The 18,549-nt window shown below is 52.2% G+C and overlaps 1 protein-coding gene across 2 annotated transcripts in view; it reads left to right on the top strand.

Annotated features, from left to right (window-relative positions):
* The window catches only part of SH3PXD2B (SH3 and PX domains 2B), a 92,494-nt gene extending 78,491 nt beyond the window's left edge, over positions 1-14,003 (top strand). For both annotated transcript variants that reach the window (XM_066273286.1, XM_066273288.1), the window contains 4 exons: positions 1,031-1,257; positions 3,854-3,903; positions 4,759-4,884; positions 7,950-14,003. In XM_066273286.1, coding sequence (XP_066129383.1) covers positions 1,031-1,257; positions 3,854-3,903; positions 4,759-4,884; positions 7,950-9,479 — 1,933 coding nt within the window. In that variant the 3' untranslated portion in view covers positions 9,480-14,003. The remainder of the gene's footprint in view (positions 1-1,030; positions 1,258-3,853; positions 3,904-4,758; positions 4,885-7,949) is intronic.
* Positions 14,004-18,549: the final 4,546 nt, after the last annotated feature.

Genomic DNA, 18,549 nt, shown 5'->3' with positions numbered 1-18,549 from the left:
GGGGCCAGACCAGTGGAGTGCAGGTAGAACAGCTCTCCAAGGGGAAAGCCCTCTCCCTGGCGAGACCTGGGAGCAGCCCGCACTTGCCGTCTGGAAGCACACTTAACCAGCGCGAACAGAGCCCCGTTCTTCTGTGCCCGGAAACGGAGCTGCTGGGGAACGGCTGCAGAGCAGGGAAGTCAGGATCGCGGACAGGTGTCGGCCGCCTAGGTCGGAGTGCCTGTCCGCCACCCCCCAGGCCTGGACGGATGATGGACTCCATCAATAGCTATAAAGTGCATAGAACCGAACAGGAAGTGCCTGCCAAGCACCAGTTATTGCTGCGGTCGCAGCGATGGCCCTAAAGGAACAGCATCTGTAGCGGGGCTACACCCCCTCACCAAGGCCATTTGCAGTGTGTCCCACCCGTCCTTTTATTTACTCACTTCACCGGCACTGAGACCCTTGACACACAGAGATGGAGCAACCATGGCCCTGGCCCAGTGCTTGCGTTCTAACTGGGGGAGACAGGTCCGCGCTGCCAAGTGTCGTTGCGGGATAGGTTATTGGGACTGAGGTCCATGCAGGTAGCGAGACGCCATGGAGGGAGGGCTTCGTTCTCAGCGAGGCTCAGGAAGGGTTTGAGGGAGAAGTGGTGTTACGCAGAGCTGGGGGAGAAGCAGCCGAAAGGGTAGGGGCTTAGCAGGCCGACGGTCTCCAAGAGCATGGGCACGGGGTTGAAAGACGGCAGTGTGTTCAGGAGGCCGCGGGCCGAGGAGGGTGGCTGGGACATGAGGTTGCCAGGAGGCAAGCAGAGGCTGGGTTGGGAAGGCCCTGAATACCGAGCCCTGAGTGCTTAGGCATCATCAGGAGGCAGTGAGCCTATGCCAGCCTCTGGCCCTGGGTGCCCGTGAGCCGTCGTTCCTGCCATCTGGGCCCCGAAGTGTGAGTCACAGCAGGAGTGTGGCTTCGTCCCATGGGCCTGGCAGAACAGCCTGACTGGTGTCCTTCCTCTTCCTCCTCCTCCTCCTCCTCCTTCTCCTCCCCCCAGGTACCAGGGCAAAGAGGGCTGGGCCCCAGCCTCATACCTAAAGAAGAGTAGTGGGGAGCCCTTACCCCCGAAGCTGGGCCCCAGCTCATCTGCCCACGCGGGCGTCCTTGACCTGGATGGAGTTTCCCGGCAGCAGAACTCGGTGGGCAGGGAGAAGGAGCCGCTCAGCAACCAGAGGGACAGCCGGTTTGAAGGCCGCCCGGTGCCCGATGGCGACGTCAAGCAGAGTGAGTGACACCCCGCAAGCTCGGTAGGCTGGGGAACCAGTGTACGAGGCTCTGTGCTCAGTGCTCCTCACACACTGTCCCTCTTCCTGTCGCTAAGAAAGCAGAGGCTCGGAAACCCTGGGTGACTGGTTCCAGCAGGTTGCAGAACTCAGCCAGCAGGTTGCAGAACGTGTGTGCAGATGCTGTCCTGCCCAGCACGTGTTCCACACAGCTTCATGCTGATCACAACAGCTGCTCTTCCTTATGCCCCTACTGTGTGCCGGGAATCTTACAGTCTCATAGACTCCACACAGTAGCCTCTGAGGGACTGACTACTTTTGTTTCTCATGCCCCTACTGTGTGCCGGGAATCTTACAGTCTCATAGACTCTACACAGCAGCCTCTGAGGGACTGACTACTTTTGTTTTTACAGATTAGAAAACAGAGAAGTTAAGTGGTTTGTCCAAGGCCACCCAGCTAGTAAATAGTGGGCAAACTTGAACCCAGGCCCATCTGACTCCAGCGGGAGTGCTTTCTCTGCATGACCTCATTCCTGAGTCAGAGGAAGACAAGGATGACCCTTTTAAGTTGGGTGTACTCCAACAGTTCGTTACCCATCTTGCTTTTCAAAGCCTCCCCATATATACTTTACCATTTAATGTCCCCAACACACCTGAGAGTAGGGTTCATTACTGTCTGTTCACTGCATTCCCAGGACTCCAGCCCCAATCATGTGGCCCTGTCCCAGCTCTTCAGAGCAGAAGGAATCGGTCAGTTGGGAAAGGACATCCAGTTAGCCATAGGGATAGAGTCACTTGTCCCTGGCCGGACTTCTCCAGCTGTTCGTAATGGCTCTTCTAGTCTGGGAACTTCGTGAGTTGCGCAGTCTCTGTTCAGCCGCTCTGCAAAAGCTCTGACAAGCCAGGGCAGGGGTTCCGTCCAGCACCTATGTCTGGGATTCTAGTCTGTTCCAGCCAAGAGCACAAGAGGATTTCCGTTTTCCTAGGGGAGCAAATGAAAATCAGAAACCCCATGTTAAGATAGATTCAGTCCTGGCCAGGTAGCCCGGTTGGTTGGAGCATAGTCCTGATATGCCAAGGTTGTGAGTTTGATCCCTGGTTGGAGCACATTCAAGAAACAGCCAATGAGTGCATGGACAGGTGGAACAATAAATCAGTATTTCTCTTTCTCTCTCCTTTCTGTCTCTCTAAAATCACTTTAAAAAAAAGATTCTGGTGCTCAAACAAAGATACTCACCCCACCCCCACCACATACATACACCCAATAACAGTGGCTCAGATAATTTAGATGTTCATTTCTTTCTTACAAAAAACTTCAGACATATGTCCATGGCTGCTATGGCAACTGCACACAATCAATCTTGTTATGCTGCATCTATCATGTGTTATCCTCATCCACCTAGTCTAGGATGGCTCACCACTAGTCCAGCCAATGAAGAGGAGGAAGAGAGAAGTGGCAGGCTCCACTCAGAACCTACACTGTTCCTACTCTCTCACATCCTATTGGCCAGAACTTACTCATATGGCAATACCTAGCTGCAAGGAAGTCTGGGAAATGTAGTCTTTATATAGGCAGCTTAGAGTCTGCCTAAAACTCTGTTGCTGTTTATTCTAATAGAAGACAGGAGAAGTGGTTAAGAAATGAGCAGTCATCTCCACATTTCAACTGCCAAGCTACTCCTCTATGTAGACCCATGTGAAACTGGCTCTGGCAACACTGAGGGTGCCTTTCTCAATATTCTACCTTTAGCCAAGAGCGTTGAACCACTAAAGTCATCTTCCTCCCAACCTTGTCTAATTTGTTTAATTTGGGTTTACTCTAGGGCAGTGGTCCCCAACCCCCGGGCCGCAGACCGGTACCGGTCTGTGGGCCATTTGGTACCGGCCCGCAGAGAAAGAATAAATAACTTACATTATTTCTGTTTTATTTATATTTAAGTCTGAACAATGTTTTATTTTTTAAAAATGACCAGATTCCCTCCGTTACATCTGTCTAAGACTCACTCTTGACGCTTGTCTCGTAAGTTCGACAATTATATTTTAAAATACCACAGTTTTTACGCCAGTCGCATAATTTTATTTTGTGCATTTATCCGTCCCACCCTAAAGGCCGGTCTGTGAAAATATTTTCTGACATTAAACGGGTCCGTGGCTCAAAAAAGGTTGGGGACCACTGCTCCACAGCACAAAGCCAGGGGTGGTAACATTTATGGCATGTCTGCCATGTGCCAGGAGCCTCCCATGTATGCTTACTTTCATCTCCACCACTTCCCTGGGGAGACAGGCATTAGTCCACTTCTGCCAATGAGGGCCTTGTGGCTCAAAGAGTCAAATAACTTGTTGCAGCCCTCCTCTGCATTAGTCTGCAGCCTGCACTTTCACCCTTCCTGGGAAGCTTCCCAGCCGTCCTGAGCCAAACCCACAAGGCCCCTTCCCAGTCCAGCTCTTCTCATGGGAAGGGTCACAGCAGCTCACTAACGCCTGTGCAGTGTTCTGCCTTATCTTGCACAGGGTGGAATGGAACAGCTCTTTCCTGGTGTCCAGCTCAGGAATTTTATCTGTAGAATTCTGTGAAATAAGATCTCATCCCTTTATAGGATCACCCAAGATGAGGCAGAGACCTCCTCCTCGCCGGGACATGACCATAGTAAGTGGACCCTTGCTGCTGGGAGCCGGCCCCCCGACCTGGAACTGTCGCCTTACCCTTGTCTCACCTTTTCCAAAGATGCGCTCTTCCTGTCCACACAGTGGCCTCGTGAAGCAGGCCGGATGAGTGTTAGTCCCATTAACAGGTGGAAAGACAAGTCGCCCACAGCTTTTGTGACATTAGGCCTCAGGATGTGCCCTCTGCATCCTGAGCCCACTCCCCTTTGTCTTAGATCAGCCTTCTCCAGTAAGGTTCCTTGAAGCCAAAACTGGGATGAGGCACCAATATTGTTTGTGGTGCCATTCTGATATTTTTCTTTCATACAACGTTTCCTTAGGGACCTTTCTAACCAATGCGTTGAAAAATGGGTCATCTGTTTTTTCATGTCTGCCATTCAGTGAGCACCTGTGGGGTGCCAGGCCGTGTGCGGGGTGCCACACGACATTCACTGATGGAGTGCTTATGGTGACCCCACCAGGTCGATCCTGCCATTTTGTCATTCCAGAAGGGGACGTGATTTGTTCACAGCCACACCTAACCAGTATTTCTAACCCAGATGGGTCTGACTTACAAACCTGTTTGTTTTTTCCAGAAGTTCAAAGAACATTGTCTTACTTTAAGTTTTCATGATTGTTGGCAAATGTTTCTTCTCTTCGTGCTAAAGCTGAAGGGCCAGCGACCCCTCTAGGAGATAATGATCTGAGCAGTCTTCTTTGTTTTGTCCCCTGGGTCCACCAGCGCCCCCTTGAGGATGGTTGTGTGCATCCCCCAGCCCCGTAGCATCCCCCACTCCCCTCCTTCAGCGTCAGGGTCGTGGACTCCCATTGAACTTAGCACTCTGTTTGATCATACCAGCCTCGAGGTCTCAACCTGCCCAAGCCCCCTATCCCGCCCCAAGTGGAGGAGGAGTATTACACCATTGCCGAGTTCCAGACCACCATCCCTGACGGCATCAGCTTCCAGGCCGGCCTGAAGGTCGAGGTCAGTGTCTCTTTGTCTGCCAGGGATTTTTAAATTTTATTTATTGTAACATTGGTTAATAGCATTATATCAAGTTTTTAAGTATTTTCTTTTTTTTTTTTTTGTATTTTTCTGAAGCTAGAAACGGGGACAGACAGACTCCCGCATGCGCCCGACCGGGATCCACCTGGCACGCCCACCAGGGGGCGACACTCTGCCCACCAGGGGGCGATGCTCTGCCCCTCCAGAGTGTCGCTCTGTCGCGACCAGAGCCACTCTAGCACCTGGGGCAGAGGCCAAGGAGCCATCCCCAGCACCCGAGCCATCTTTGCTCCAATGGAGCCTCGGCTGAGGGAGGGGAAGAGAGAGACAGAGAGGAAGGAGAGGGGGAGGGGTGGAGAAGCAAATGGGTGCTTCCCCTGTGTGCCCTGGCCGGGAATCGAACCCGGGACCTCTGCACGCCAGGCCAACGCTCTACCACTGAGCCAACCGGCCAGGGCCATTTAAGTATTTTCTTATGATCAATTCTGTATTCTCTTCTCCAGTTTTGCCTCCTGGTTCATCTCAACATCATGTTAGCCTTCAGAATATGTTAATGGACCCACTGTGTTCTAGCCATGGAGCTATCGGACACACCTAGGTCTTCGCCTAGTCTGCGTATCTCCATAACGTGTTTAATGATGGTGATGTAGACACCTGTCTGTGCCAGGTGCCTTACCTAGTTGCTAACTAATCTTCACAGAAGTCCCTAAGGTCAATATCTTCAGTCCATTTTACAGATGTACCTGAGATAAAGGGAGGCTAGATAAATTTCTCGAGGTTGCATAGCTAATAAGTGGTGGAGGTGAGATTTGAACCAGGTCTCTTTGGTTTTAAAGCCCAGGCTCTTTTCTTTCCTCACCACTCTTTTGATTTTTCATTTGCTTCTATTTATTCATAATAACTCTTAGCTTGTCTCTAGCAAATGAAAACTCCCAAAAGTCGTGATTAAGAACACATGTTGAGAGCTTCTGCCATACTCTTTGCATGGAGTGTGAGCTTAGCAAATCCTCATTGATATATTTCATTTTGATTATTGTTCATACTTAGTATTAGAGTTGTTGAGTTCATGGATGTGCCCACAATAATTTGTATGCCCAGAATCACCTTGAATTGTTACCATAGCTACTAAGTGTTGGTAAGATGCTAGTACCCTCAGGTGAGGGGTTTACATTTATCAGTGCCCTTTCCTGGAGAGAGTCCAGTGGCACTTAAGTATATGCTTGTCACGTGCATCCTGCTCTCTTGGTAATCTTTGCTGTGATTTAATAATAGGTAACATTTACCTTTCAGCATCTGCCAAGTGCCGGTGTATACATTAGCTTATGTGGCCGTCATGAACACCTGCAAGTGGGTGTCATTGTTTTATCTCTTTTTTGTGGTTTGTGTAGAGCCATTCAGGCAGTAAGCCAGAAGTAGGACCCAGGACGGCAGGCCCCAGAGCTCAGCCTCCGCCACCCGGGCCGGGTCTGTGGCTGCCCTTCCTCTCCGAGCTGGGCACACGGTGCAGCAGCAGATCTATGCCCGCAGCCCTCTTTGCCCCAGGAATTGTATCACCAGGCACAGCTTCTCCCCAAGCTGGTCCCCTTTTTGGGACAGGGTCAGAGTGGGGAAGGCTCAGACTCCGGAGCCCACCAACCTGCCTTGGACTCCCCCCGCCCCCGTTGACTTGCTTGACCCTCTGTGAGTCTGCGCATCCTCAGCTCTCCTGAGACTCAGTTGTGCATCTGTAAAATGGGATCACAATCCCGATCTCACGGGGCGTTTGTGAGCACCAATCAGACCCTGTATGCACAGAGCCTGCCAGAGAACCACAGGCATTCATCAGCTCGGGCTGTCATCACACAATGTCGTGGACTGGGTGGTTTAAACCACAGGGTTTATTTTCTCTCAGTTTTGGAAGCTGGAAGGCCAAGGTCAAAGTGTTAGTGGGGGTGGTTTCTCCCCCGGCTTCCCTCTTTAGTTTGCAGGGGCTGTCTTCTCACTGCGTCCTCACATGCGTGTCCCTCATTCTGTATGTTCTCTTGTGTCCTAATCTCTTCTTATAAGGGCACCAGTCGTACAGGATTAGGCCCCACCTTAATGACCCCATTTAACTTAATTACCTCTGAAAAGGCTCCATCTCCAAATAGAGCCACGTGCTTAGGGGTAAGGGGGTAAAGCCTTCAACATACGAATCTTGGGCAGATACAATTCAGTTTATAGCCTGCAGCTTGCCTGCCTTTCACCCGTGTGAACTTAGGTAGCCGGTGCTGAACAAAAGGCAACAGGTGACACGAGCTCTCAAATATCACGGGGGATTCCGCCCACCGTTCCATTTAATGGGGGTGTAGCCCAGAGGGAGAAGGGGAGGAGATGAAAGTTTGTTTTTCCTCCTTCATCATCCATTCCCCTGTAAGTAAACATGGGCTGAGTGTGATTCCCTCGTTTAAGGATTTGCATTTGTCATCCAGCCGGGCCTGTAAACACCGGAACCACCTCATCGGGTTTTACCTTGAAATTCTTTAGAATTGTAGCAGACATTACAGAGACCCTACCCTGCATCCTGACTCACCTGAGTTGACCTACAGCTGCATCTAGGTCCCCCACAGCTGCCAGCTTCCCACCTCTTCCGTGCCCTGAGGACACCCCCAGAAAGGGGGCAGTTAATGTGCTTGGGGGCAGAAGTATGAGCCTGTAGGTGAATGTCCCCACCCCCCGTGGGGCAGTCTGATGCCACACGGTCCCCTGGAAGGTCCCTGGCGGATGAAGCCCCAGTGGCCTGAAGCAGTAGCCTGCTCATACTAGGCTCTCAGGCTCCCCATTTGTTACTCCCTGAAATCGCCTCTCAAATTAACTCCCTGTACTCAAGTCCATGTGTCGGGGACTGCTTCTGGGGAAATCCGGAGTTAGGCCAGAACTGCTCCCTTGTGCGAGGTTTCTGATACACAGCGGTCTCCATAGATGCCTGCTGAGTGCCAGTCCCCGCTCCGGAGCTGCGCCGTCCTGGTCTGTCAGCACTGGAACTGTACCTGTTATTAAGTGCTTTGCTCTGTCCCCCCATCCAGGTGATCGAGAAGAACTTAAGTGGCTGGTGGTACATTCAGATTGACGATAAGGAAGGATGGGCCCCAGCGACCTTCATTGACAAGTATAAGAAGACCAGCAATGCCTCGAGACCCAACTTCCTGGCTCCCTTGCCCAACGAGGTGACCCATCTCCGGCTGGGGGACGCAGCCGGGATGGAGAACCACACGGGCAGTGAGGCCGGCGGCCCCTCTCGGCCCCTGCCCGACGCTCCCCCCGGCGCGGCGGATTTCGGGATCCCCTGGTCCAAAGACTGGAAGGGCGGCAGGGAGCTCCCGAGAAAGGCGTCTTCGGACACGTCGTGCACGGGCTACGAGGAGATCTCAGACCCCGACCTGGAGAAGCCCAGCCTCCCTCCCCGGAAGGAATCCATCATCAAGTCGGAAGGGGAGGAGCGGGAGCGGCAGAGGCTGGAGCAGCTCCGGGGCTCCTCGCCCAAGCCTCCCGGCGTGATTTTGCCAATGATTCCGGCCAAACACAGCCCCCCAGCCCGGGACGGCAGGAGGCCGGAGCCCAAACCTGACAAGAGCAAGTTGTTCCAGCTCAAAAACGAGATGGGGCTGGAGTGTGGCCACAAGGTGTTGGCCAAGGAAGTCAAGAGGCCCAACCTGCGGCCCATCTCCAAGCCCAAGGCCGACCCGCCCGAGGAGAAGCCGGAAGCCATGCCCCAGAATCCCTTCTTGAAGTCCAGACCTCAGGTTAGGCCCAAACCGGCTTCTTCCCCCAGGACAGAGCCACCGCAGGGTGAAGACCAGGTGGACATCTGCCACCTCAGGAGCAAGCTCAGGCCTGCCAAGTGCCAAGAGAAGCCCCTGTTGGATGGAGAGAGCAGCCCCCAGGCTGTTGGGGGCCAAGACGCAGCCTTGAGCCGCAGCTTCCTCCCCGGGGAAGGGCCTGGTCGTGCCCAGGACAGGACGGGCAGACAGGATGGGCCCAGCCCGAAGGAGATACCCTGCAGAGCCCCTCCGAGGCCGGCCAAGACCACGGATCCCGTACCTAGGAATGTGCCCGTGCCTCTCCAAGAGGCACCCCAGCAGAGACCCGTGATCCCGCCCCGTAGACCACCCCCTCCCAAGAAAACCTCTTCAGCCAGGCCCCTCCCAGAGGCCAGAGGGCCACAGCAGGAGGCCAGCGAAGGCCGGGCCCCTCCTGCCCCAGGTCGGGCCCTGCTGGTCCCTCCAAAAGCCAAACCTTTCCTCGCCAACTCCTCCTCGGGGGGCCAAGATGACATGCGAGGCAGAGGCGGGCCGGGGCCACGGATGGTGGGCAAGATCGGAGAAAACAGGGAGAAAGTGGCTGCGGCCCCCTTCCCCGGTGCTGACGGCCCCAAGGACTTATATGTGGCCGTGGCCAATTTTGAAGGAGACGAAGACACCAGCAGCTTCCAGGAGGGGACGGTGTTTGAGGTCCGGGAGAAGAACAGCAGCGGCTGGTGGTTCTGCCAGGTCCTCAGCGGGGCGCCCTCCTGGGAGGGGTGGATTCCCTCCAACTATCTCCGAAAGAAGCCCTAGCCTCCCCCCCCCTCCCTGTCTGGAGGTCCCGCGTGTCCCTGCTGGTCTCGCCCACATATTTAATATGCCTCTTAATTTATCATTCTCCACGCAGCTCCCAAGGAAGGGAGGCTCTGGAGAACTGGTTTCTTCCCTCCCGTGGGGTGGGGTCGGCCCTCCCACCCCAGCCACCCTTGGAGGCTCGGAGGCCACACGCTTGCTCTCCCTCCACTCAGTGTCCCTGCCTTAAGGCCAGTGGCATTGCCACCCAACCTCCCTGCCCACCCAGCAGTGGGACCGTGACTCTCCAAGGCCTCCGGGACCGGAATCCGCCGTCTGGAGAAACTGCAGAAAGGGTTTCTCGTTGCTTGGACGCAGCGTCCTAAGGGGCTGCCTCCCGGCACCCCATCTGGTCCGTGACAGCTTGCTCCAGCTTCTCCATGTATGTCTCTGAAAGCCCAGTGACTTTGTTCACCCCGTTTCCAAAATGCCTGGTACCGGAAAAGACTTCACCCTGTAGAAGTGGCTCCGTGGCCAGTCCCGGGGGGGTCCTCCTCTCAGGTTTGACCAGAAGCAGCTTCCCCACGAGTGGGCCTAGAGGTCCACTCAGCTATCCCGCCTCCCGTCTTCTGCCCTGGGAGCCTGACTGGGGTCCTAAAGGGGCTGGTGCAGCCTGGAGCAAGCCTCACTGCCACGCTCGGGGACAGTCCCTGCCCTGCCCTGCCCTGCCCTGGGGCATTTCACGTCTGTCTGCCTTGAGCAAGCATCTCAGCGTTGGTTTGAAATGGGGGACCACTCACAAGCCATGCTCCTTGCTGAGCACCCCTTTGCTGAGCAGCTCGTCCATGCCATACTACGCGGCACTTTACATTCCCGTTTAACCCTCACGACGACCCTCTCTTGTCACATTAGACCCATTTCATAGATGAGGAAACTTGGGCTCAGTGTGCCCATGGCACAATGGCTAGGAAGAGGAGGAAAGAGGATTTGAACCCAGGCCAACCTGACTCCCAAGCCTGTGCGTTCGCCCTGGAAGAGGCCAACGGGGCAGGAGGAGGAAGGGGCGTGGGTGCCGGAGCCCTGGTGTCCCAGGAGGGCTGGAGCTTGTGGAGCAAAGGGGCTGAGGTGGTCTCACATGCCAGCCCTGAGGGGCCCTGGCGGCTCAAGGACCAGCAGCTGGCTCTCCATTGAGCTCGGTGTAACCAGCAGAGCCCGCCGCCCCCCGCCCGCCAGGTGACAGGGACCCAAGGACCAGGTGGGTGCCTCCTGTCGCTCGCCCGCTGCTTCCCACTCCTCTCTGGCTTTCCTCGTTTCCTCTTACCCTCTGCACTCTCCCTCTCACCGGGTGGAACCCAGGGCAGCTCGCCCACCCGTTTTGATGGTGTGGCTCAGACATAGAGTCACAGCCACATACAGAACTAGAACCAGGGCCCAAGGTTTGCAGGTCCCAGCCCAGAGCTCCTGCCTTGTGGACCGTCCCCACCCCACCTGACCCCGCAGGAGAAGAGGAAATGCTCCTGTCCTCCTGTCCTCCTGCCCCAAGTCTCCGGTTCAGAGTGTTGATTGGCTGCAATGCTTTTGGAACTACCAAGCCAGCTTGCTGTCCATCCGCAGTGCCAAAGGTCCCCTCCACCTCCACCACGTGGGCTCTGGATGTTTCTGCTGGATAAAGAGTTTCCTCAGACCTACAGTAGCATCTTACTCCTCCAGTCAGTCTGTAAGTCCCACCCCCGACAACCTTAGGGCGGGGCCCTGAGGCTCCTCTCCCTGTACCTGCTTGTCCCTTGGCCCTATGCCCAGAACCCTAAGGGAAGAAAGGAGGAGACCACCCACCTCTTCACGGCCCCCTCACTTGGGAGGAGGTCCCATACCCTGTTTTCCTCAGCGTTTGATCCATGTTAACTTAAACCCCTTCTATGAAGTTGTGAGGCAGGATTTTACTACATTTCAAAAGACAGAACTCTTACATTTTTTCCTCCTGATTCACTTTCTGCTCTCGTTGACCTTTTCATGTATTTCGCAAGCGCCTACCCTTTGCTAGGCACTGGGTAGACCAGGCTGCGTGCGGCTCCCTGCCGGGCTGTGCGGGCTTTGGTTTCTGTTTGCCAGTTCCTCCAAAGGGGTTTGTCCTTCACCTCATTCCCGCCTCCCAGGGATCCGCTGGGCAGGAGTGGACTGGTTCTTTCTTCCTCTGGGCTTAGCGTTTCCCCGCAAATGAAAGACCCTGCCTTTTTGTTGTTGTTGTTGTTATTATTATTAATCTTATGGGAACTGAAGGTACTAACGCCACATTCCCCTCTGTTCACTGTTCTTTCCTCAGGATTCACTTTATTCACTTGTGTGCTGAGGGCTCCTCTCTACAGCCCCTTCTGCCACAGTGGGTACATCCCCAGGCACCTGGAAGTGTGTAGGGGGGGTGTTTTGATGGCAGTGGCTCTCCTAGCTGTCCTTGCCTGTGGACTTAGGTTTATAGCATCCAGGATGGCAGCCATTATTCTGTTGAGTGATTGATGGGAGTGGGTGCAAAAGTGCCCTGGAGTTACAGCCACAGAAGATGGCCTGGGTGCAGGAATAACCCCCTGCCACGCTCTGGCAGGTCACCAGGGTCAGACACTGTCCCTCCTTTAACCTGGTCCTCACGAAAACTCTGTGAGGCGTGTGGGATCAGCCCCAATCTGTAGTGAGAAAATTGAGGTTCAGGGGTGAGGCCACATCCCTAGCGTCATTCAAATAGTGACAGTGACCAAGCTGAGACTCAAATCCGTGGGTGTTTTCTCCCCAATGTCCATGACGTCCTCCACCATCAGCAGTGAAGTTACTTCTTAGGGCTGCCAGGGAAGCAGGTGATCCACGATTGCGCGTGTCAGTGAGTCACAGGTCAGTGCCAGTCTGAGGTAGACAGAGGTGTGGCTTTTCTCCCCTCCTCAACTCCGCCTCTTTCCTATATTTTATCTTACATCTTAAAGTAAAACTACAGTTTGTGTTCCCACTCAGACTTTAGAAAATCTGAGTTTCAGGACCACCCCTTGATAAAATAGACCTTGGCTCAAATTTTTTGCTCAAAATTTCTTTGCCATTTGCTGGGGTTATGTCCTTGTCTCAGGAGACTTGGGATGGGATGGGCTCCAGCCGTCCTGGTGAGCCTCCGCTGCCGGCCTCTCCACGTAACCAATTTCTCAGGCTACGTTCTAGGCCTTAGAACATTTCCGGGCCCACTGGGGATTTCATTACCACGTGGAACAGAGGAAAATGAATTTGCCACATTAAAGAGCAGGTGCTAAATCTCCCCAAGGTTTGGGAGGACCTTAGGGATGGACAGTCTAGCATTCATTCAGCCTGTGCCAAGAATCGGCACTGAGTGGGATGAAGAAGGAATGGGTCCTGCCGTCATAGCTGGCAGCTTGGCATCAAGAACGAGAACGTCCGTGCCCTGGCTCCCATCCTCTCATTGTGCCAAGTCACTAAGTGTTGGGTCCACCTGCTCCTGGGAGGGCTTGCCCATCTCTTTGGACTGTGACGGTGGGCACATAACAGCCTTGGCCATGCATGGCAGTCTTGTCCCCCCTTGGTTGTCCACGCCTATCTTTCTGCAAACGGCCATCCCATGGCATTGACCAAAGATCACCTAGCCTCACACTGTGGCTCGAATGAGTGAGGACAGGCTCATGCCGGGGCCCGAGGGTGCAGGACGCCCTCCCTTAGCCTGGGGAACTGGTCCAGACTTGGCTACGGCTCTGACTTTGTGCAGAGTTAAAACCAGGAGGCTCTATTGACCCACTCACAGACCACCTGCTGAAGACCCTTCCCCACAGACGTGGCCGTCCAGCTCCGTGGGGTCATGTCCGTTTCTGGTGCTACCCTATGGGTTCCTGGGCCCCTCCCCATGCTTCGACATTCCATCTGCCTTCCCGTTTCTATGACTCCAAAGCAGGCCTTCCTAGTTCTAGCGTGAGACATGGGGGCTCAAGCTCTGTTTCCTCCAAGAAGCCACACCCAGTACCTCAGCCTGTAGCCTTCACCATCAGGCCTGCTACGGGCACACGAGGAGGTGCCCGCCAGGCTTGTTACAGCAATAAGCAGTTCTGAGACCACGAAGGTGTCCGGGTTCTGTCCCCTTGTACGCCGTCTCTGCCTCTGTGCCCGTGCCATTGCTGATAGCGCCCCCCTCGCTCCTCCAGGGCTGGTGAGAAACTGGTCACCGTAGCTTCGGCCCACATGTCCCGCTTCAGAGAGCCACCTCGTCAGTGGGCCGTTTCTCGCACCCCTCCAGGAACAGTGGGTTCTGATTGTCGCCCCGCCCCACCTTGTGCGCGTGCGCAGGAAGAGGCTGGAGCTCTCTGGACACTCGCGCTCTGTACCCTCTCGGCAAATGGAAAGATTCTGGTGGTGTTTTTTGCTTCCTTTTAACACACACATGAATACTGAGATGTATAATGTGAGGGGGGAAGGGTGATGAACAGTTAGCTGTAGCATGTATAGACTATGTACTTACCATTAGACTTTTTCTTTTTTTTTTTTTTAATAAAAAGAAAATGCTTGACTGGTTTCAAGCTTCGCTGTGAAGCTGCGGTGTCTGTGGGTTTTATTTGGCTGAAGGAAGGGAGCGGAGCCGTGAACCCTGGCAGCTGGGCCTGGAGTTTGAGGTCTGAGAACAGAAGCCTCTGTCGGCTTTTGTGTTTGGGCATCGCCCCAAAGCGGGAGTGACTCTCCGTGGGGCCTCGCGCACCTTGATTCTTTTAGCTACAGTGTTCGGACACCAAGGGGAAGCTGGGTGTCGCCCACATGCTCTGAGCTCCGCCCACGCTGGAAAGACTTGCGTGGCCAGACCGCTTGGAGCTGCTTCTCACTGCTGTGGCCTGTGGACGGGCGGGGGGTGTCGGGGAGGGTGGCTGAGGGTGGAGGGCAACCATGGCTGGGTATGCAGGGACTGCCCAAGCCACCTGCCCCCCGGAGGTGGAGGGCACTGCCTGAACTTTTATTCCTTTCGCAAGGGCAGAGCCAGGCTCTCCATGTGGAGCCTTCTTGGTTCCAGGTAAATCTTGAAACCAAATCACACCACACCACCCACCTTCCTAGGGAGAGAAGGGCAGGAGCAGCGGAGTCCCTGGACAGAAAGACTGCAAAAGGGGGACATACAAACAATATTCACCGTCGGAGGACACTGTAAAAGCAAGGGCCTTTGGCAGACCTTGCTCAGGGAGAATGGCCATTCATGTACTGGATTATCTCTGTTCCCATGAGAAGGAGAAATTTTGTGGTCCAGGCCCCCCTTGGGAGCATTTTCTCCCAAATCTTCCAAACCAGAGTGTTTAGCCATAAGACGACAAGTGGCAATGGCCTAGTCTTCCCCTGGCAGCGGTACCGGGGCAGGGGGCCTCTTGGGATGGGAACCGGACCATGGTCAGAAACCAAGCCTGACCAGTCTCGGGGGACAGTCATCCCATCACCGTGCTGCAGGTCTCCCTTGGAGACAGTGCCCACCGTCCCCGTCCCACTGCACCAGGAATGCCACACCAAACACCAGCCAGCTCTCATCCACACCCTTGCAAACACCCTGCTCGAAAGGGTCATGGTGAGCCCTGGCCCAGTCGCTCAGGTGGTTAGAGTGTCATCCCAACATGCAGAGGTTGTGGGTTTGATCCCCGGGCCCCTTCCTCTCTCTCTCTCTGAAAATCAATTTAAAAATAAATAAAACTGGAAAGTGTCTAAAGGATAAGCTGAAAAATTTATCATTAGGAGATCTAATTTTTTACTCTACTTCAGTAGTCGTCTTATCCGCCCCCAAGGATGCACGGACCCCACTCTAAACCACTGACAAGGGAGCAGTTGTGGACTTCGGGGTTAGTAGATAGAGCTGGGTTTGAGTTTCCAGCTCTGATAAACACTTGACCTCTGTGATCCTTAGCATCCTCCTCTGTGAAATGGGAGGCAAGAAACCCTTTCCGACAGAGCTGTGAAGGTGAAGAGAAATTATGTCTGCCTCACACATAGAATTAATACTCTTCAAATACACTGCTCACAAAAATTAGGGGATATTTCAAAATGAATGTGAAGCTATAAAATATCCCCTAGTTTTTGTGACCAGTGGATTTTCATTGCCTAACACAGGAGTTGGCAAACTTCTTAAAGAGTCAGATAGTAAATATTTGGGGTTTGGGAAGCCAAGAGGCAAACCCAGAATGTTATGCAAGGACTTACATAACTACTTAAAATGTAACCATTGAGCATGTAAAAACCATTCTTAGTTCTGTACAAAAACAGGCAGCTGGATGGATTAGGCCCAGGGGCGATAGTTTGCCAACAACCCTTGGCCTGGTGTCTATCCACCTCCTATTTTATTACTTTTCTCCAAACCAAAGATTTTCCAAAGTGTGTTTATGGAACATCAGGCCCTCACATGATCGTGACAAAACACTATGTGGCCAGATCCACTTGGCAAACACTGCGTGAGTATCATCCAAGCCTCCCTCCTTGGGGACCCATGTCACACAGCACACATTAAAGGCTCTGAGAATCCTGCAATAAAGAGCTGTTTACCCTGCCTTTATTCAGTGTTCCCAGAATGTATTGGGCAACAGAATTCTTTTTTTTTTTTCTTTTCATGGGACATTTATGAACATCCCACAGAACATAGTTTGGAAAATGCTATTGTTGATCCTCAAATGTAATTGTTATTCAGAATGTCACAGCGTTGAAATTGAGTCTGTGCCTCACCATGCGTACGTCTGAGGACTCTGACATGCATGGCGTGTCTTAGCATCTTCGGCAGAGTAACCAGGCCAACTTGGTCTTCGGTTCAAAAAAACTGTGGATTGGCTGGGTTTTCTCCTGGGGTTTATCTTGGGACCATAAGAAAGCTCACTTGAAGGGCCCTCTGGAAATCCCTCTTGGAAGGATCAAGAAGCCTGATAGGGCACTTGTGTACCTTGGGAAGTAGCAGCAGCTACAGGTGTCCTTGGAGGAGATCTGAGAACCAGGTCATGCCCTTGCTGCCGCGAACATGGATTTGCTAAACTATTTTCACTATTCTTTTTTTTTTAATCTTTTTTTAAAATTTTTTTAATTTTATTTTTTTTATTATTTATTCATTTTAGAGAGGAGAAGGAGAGACAGAAAAAGAGAGAGAGAGAGGAGAGACAGAGAGAGAGAAGGGGGGAGGAGCTGGAAGCATCAACTCCCATATGTGCCTTGACCAGGCAAGCCCAGGGTTTCGAACTAGCAACCTCAGCATTTCCAGGTCGACGCTTATCCACTGCGCCACCACAGGTCAGGCTATTCTTTTTTTTTTTTAATTTATTCATTTTAAAGAAGAGAGACAGAGCGGGAGAGAGAGAAAGAAAGAGAGAAAGAGAGACGGGGAAAGGAGCAGGAACCATCAACTCTAATTTGTGCCTTGACCAGGTAAACCCAGGGTTTTGAACTGGCGACCTCAGCATTTCCAGGTCGACGCTTTATCCACTGCGCCACCACAGGTCAGGCTTCACTGTATTCTTTATTGTGGTAAAATGCACATAACCAAAATTGACCGTTTCGGCCCTTGTTAAGTGTCCGGCTTAGTGGCAGTAAGTGTACTCGCATGGTTATGCAACCATCACCACCGACCATCTCCGGGACGTTTTCATCTCTCCGCGGCTAAGATTCTGTGCTCATTAAATAACGCCTCATTCTCCTCTTCTCGCAACCCCTGGTAAACACAATTCTGCCTTCCGTCTCTATGAATCTGATCCCCTCTAGGTACCTAATTTAAGTGGCATTATACAGGATTTGTCCTTTTGTGGTTTTTATTTCACTTACCATCTTCAAGTTTCATCCATTTTGTAACATGTCAAAAAATCCTTCCGTATTAAGGCTGAAAAATACTCCATTGAATGTTTATACCACCTTTTGTTTTCTCATCCGTTGATGGACACTTGGGTTGCTCTCATCTTTCTGCTATTGTGAACAATGCCACTGTGAACACAAGAGTACAAAATATCTATTGGAGTCCCTGGTTTCGATTCTTTTGGGTACCAACCCCAGAAGTGGAATTGCTGGATAGGTTTAACTTTTTTGAGGAAACTCCATACTGTTTACCATAGTGGCTGCACCGATTCACATTCCTGCCAACGGTGCATGAAGCTTTGCCTTTCTCTATCCTCACCAATGCTTATCTCTTTTCTTTTTTTTTTCAGATACTGAGAGAGTCAGAGAGAGGGACAGACAGGAACGGAGATGAGAAGCATCAATTATCAGTTTTTCGTTGTGACACTTTAGTTGTTCATTGATTGCTTTCTCATATGTGCCTTGACCATGGGCCTTCAGCAGACCGAGTAATCCCTTGCTCGAGCCAGAGACCTCGGGTCCAAGCTGATGAGCTTTGCTCGAACCAGATGAGCCTGCGCTCGAGCTGGCGACCTCGGGGTCTCCAACCTGAGTCCTCCACACCCCAATCCGACGCTCTATCCACTGTGCCACCGCCTGGTCAGGCTCTCTTGCCTTTTTGATGACAGCCCTTCTAACAGGCATGAGGCGGGACCTCATTGTGGTTCTGATTTGCATTTCTCTGATGATTAGTGATGTTGAGCACCTTTCCATGTTGGCCATCTGAATGTCTTTGGGAAAATGTCTATTCATATCTTCTGCTCATTTTAAATCAGATTGTGGGTTTGTTTTGCTTTTTACTGTTGAAGTATATGAATTCTTTATATACATATATTTTGGATATTAACCTCTTATTATATAGATGATTTGGAAACATTTTCTCCCATTTGGTAGATTGCCTTTTAATTTTATTGACTTTTTCTCCTGTGGAGAGGCTTTTTTAGTTTGATATAGTACCCTTTGTTTATTTTTGCTTTTTTTAACCTTTGCTTTTGGTCAACTACAAAAAAAAAAAAAAAAGAATCATCATCAGGGCCAATGTCATGGAGTTTACTGCCTATGTTTTCTTCTAGGAGTTTTAAGATTTCGGATCTTAACGTTCAAGTCTTTAGTCCCTTTTGAATTAATTTTTGTATCTAGTGTAAAATAGTGATCCAGTTTCATTCTTTTGCACGTGGCTGTCAAGTATTCCCAGCACCATTGCTTGAAAATACTAACTAAGCTTTCCTCA

Source organism: Saccopteryx bilineata, chromosome 4 (assembly GCF_036850765.1).
Source record: "Saccopteryx bilineata isolate mSacBil1 chromosome 4, mSacBil1_pri_phased_curated, whole genome shotgun sequence".
In the NCBI taxonomy this organism is placed as follows: Eukaryota; Metazoa; Chordata; class Mammalia; order Chiroptera; family Emballonuridae; genus Saccopteryx; species Saccopteryx bilineata.
This window is presented reverse-complemented; position numbering and strand designations above follow the sequence as displayed.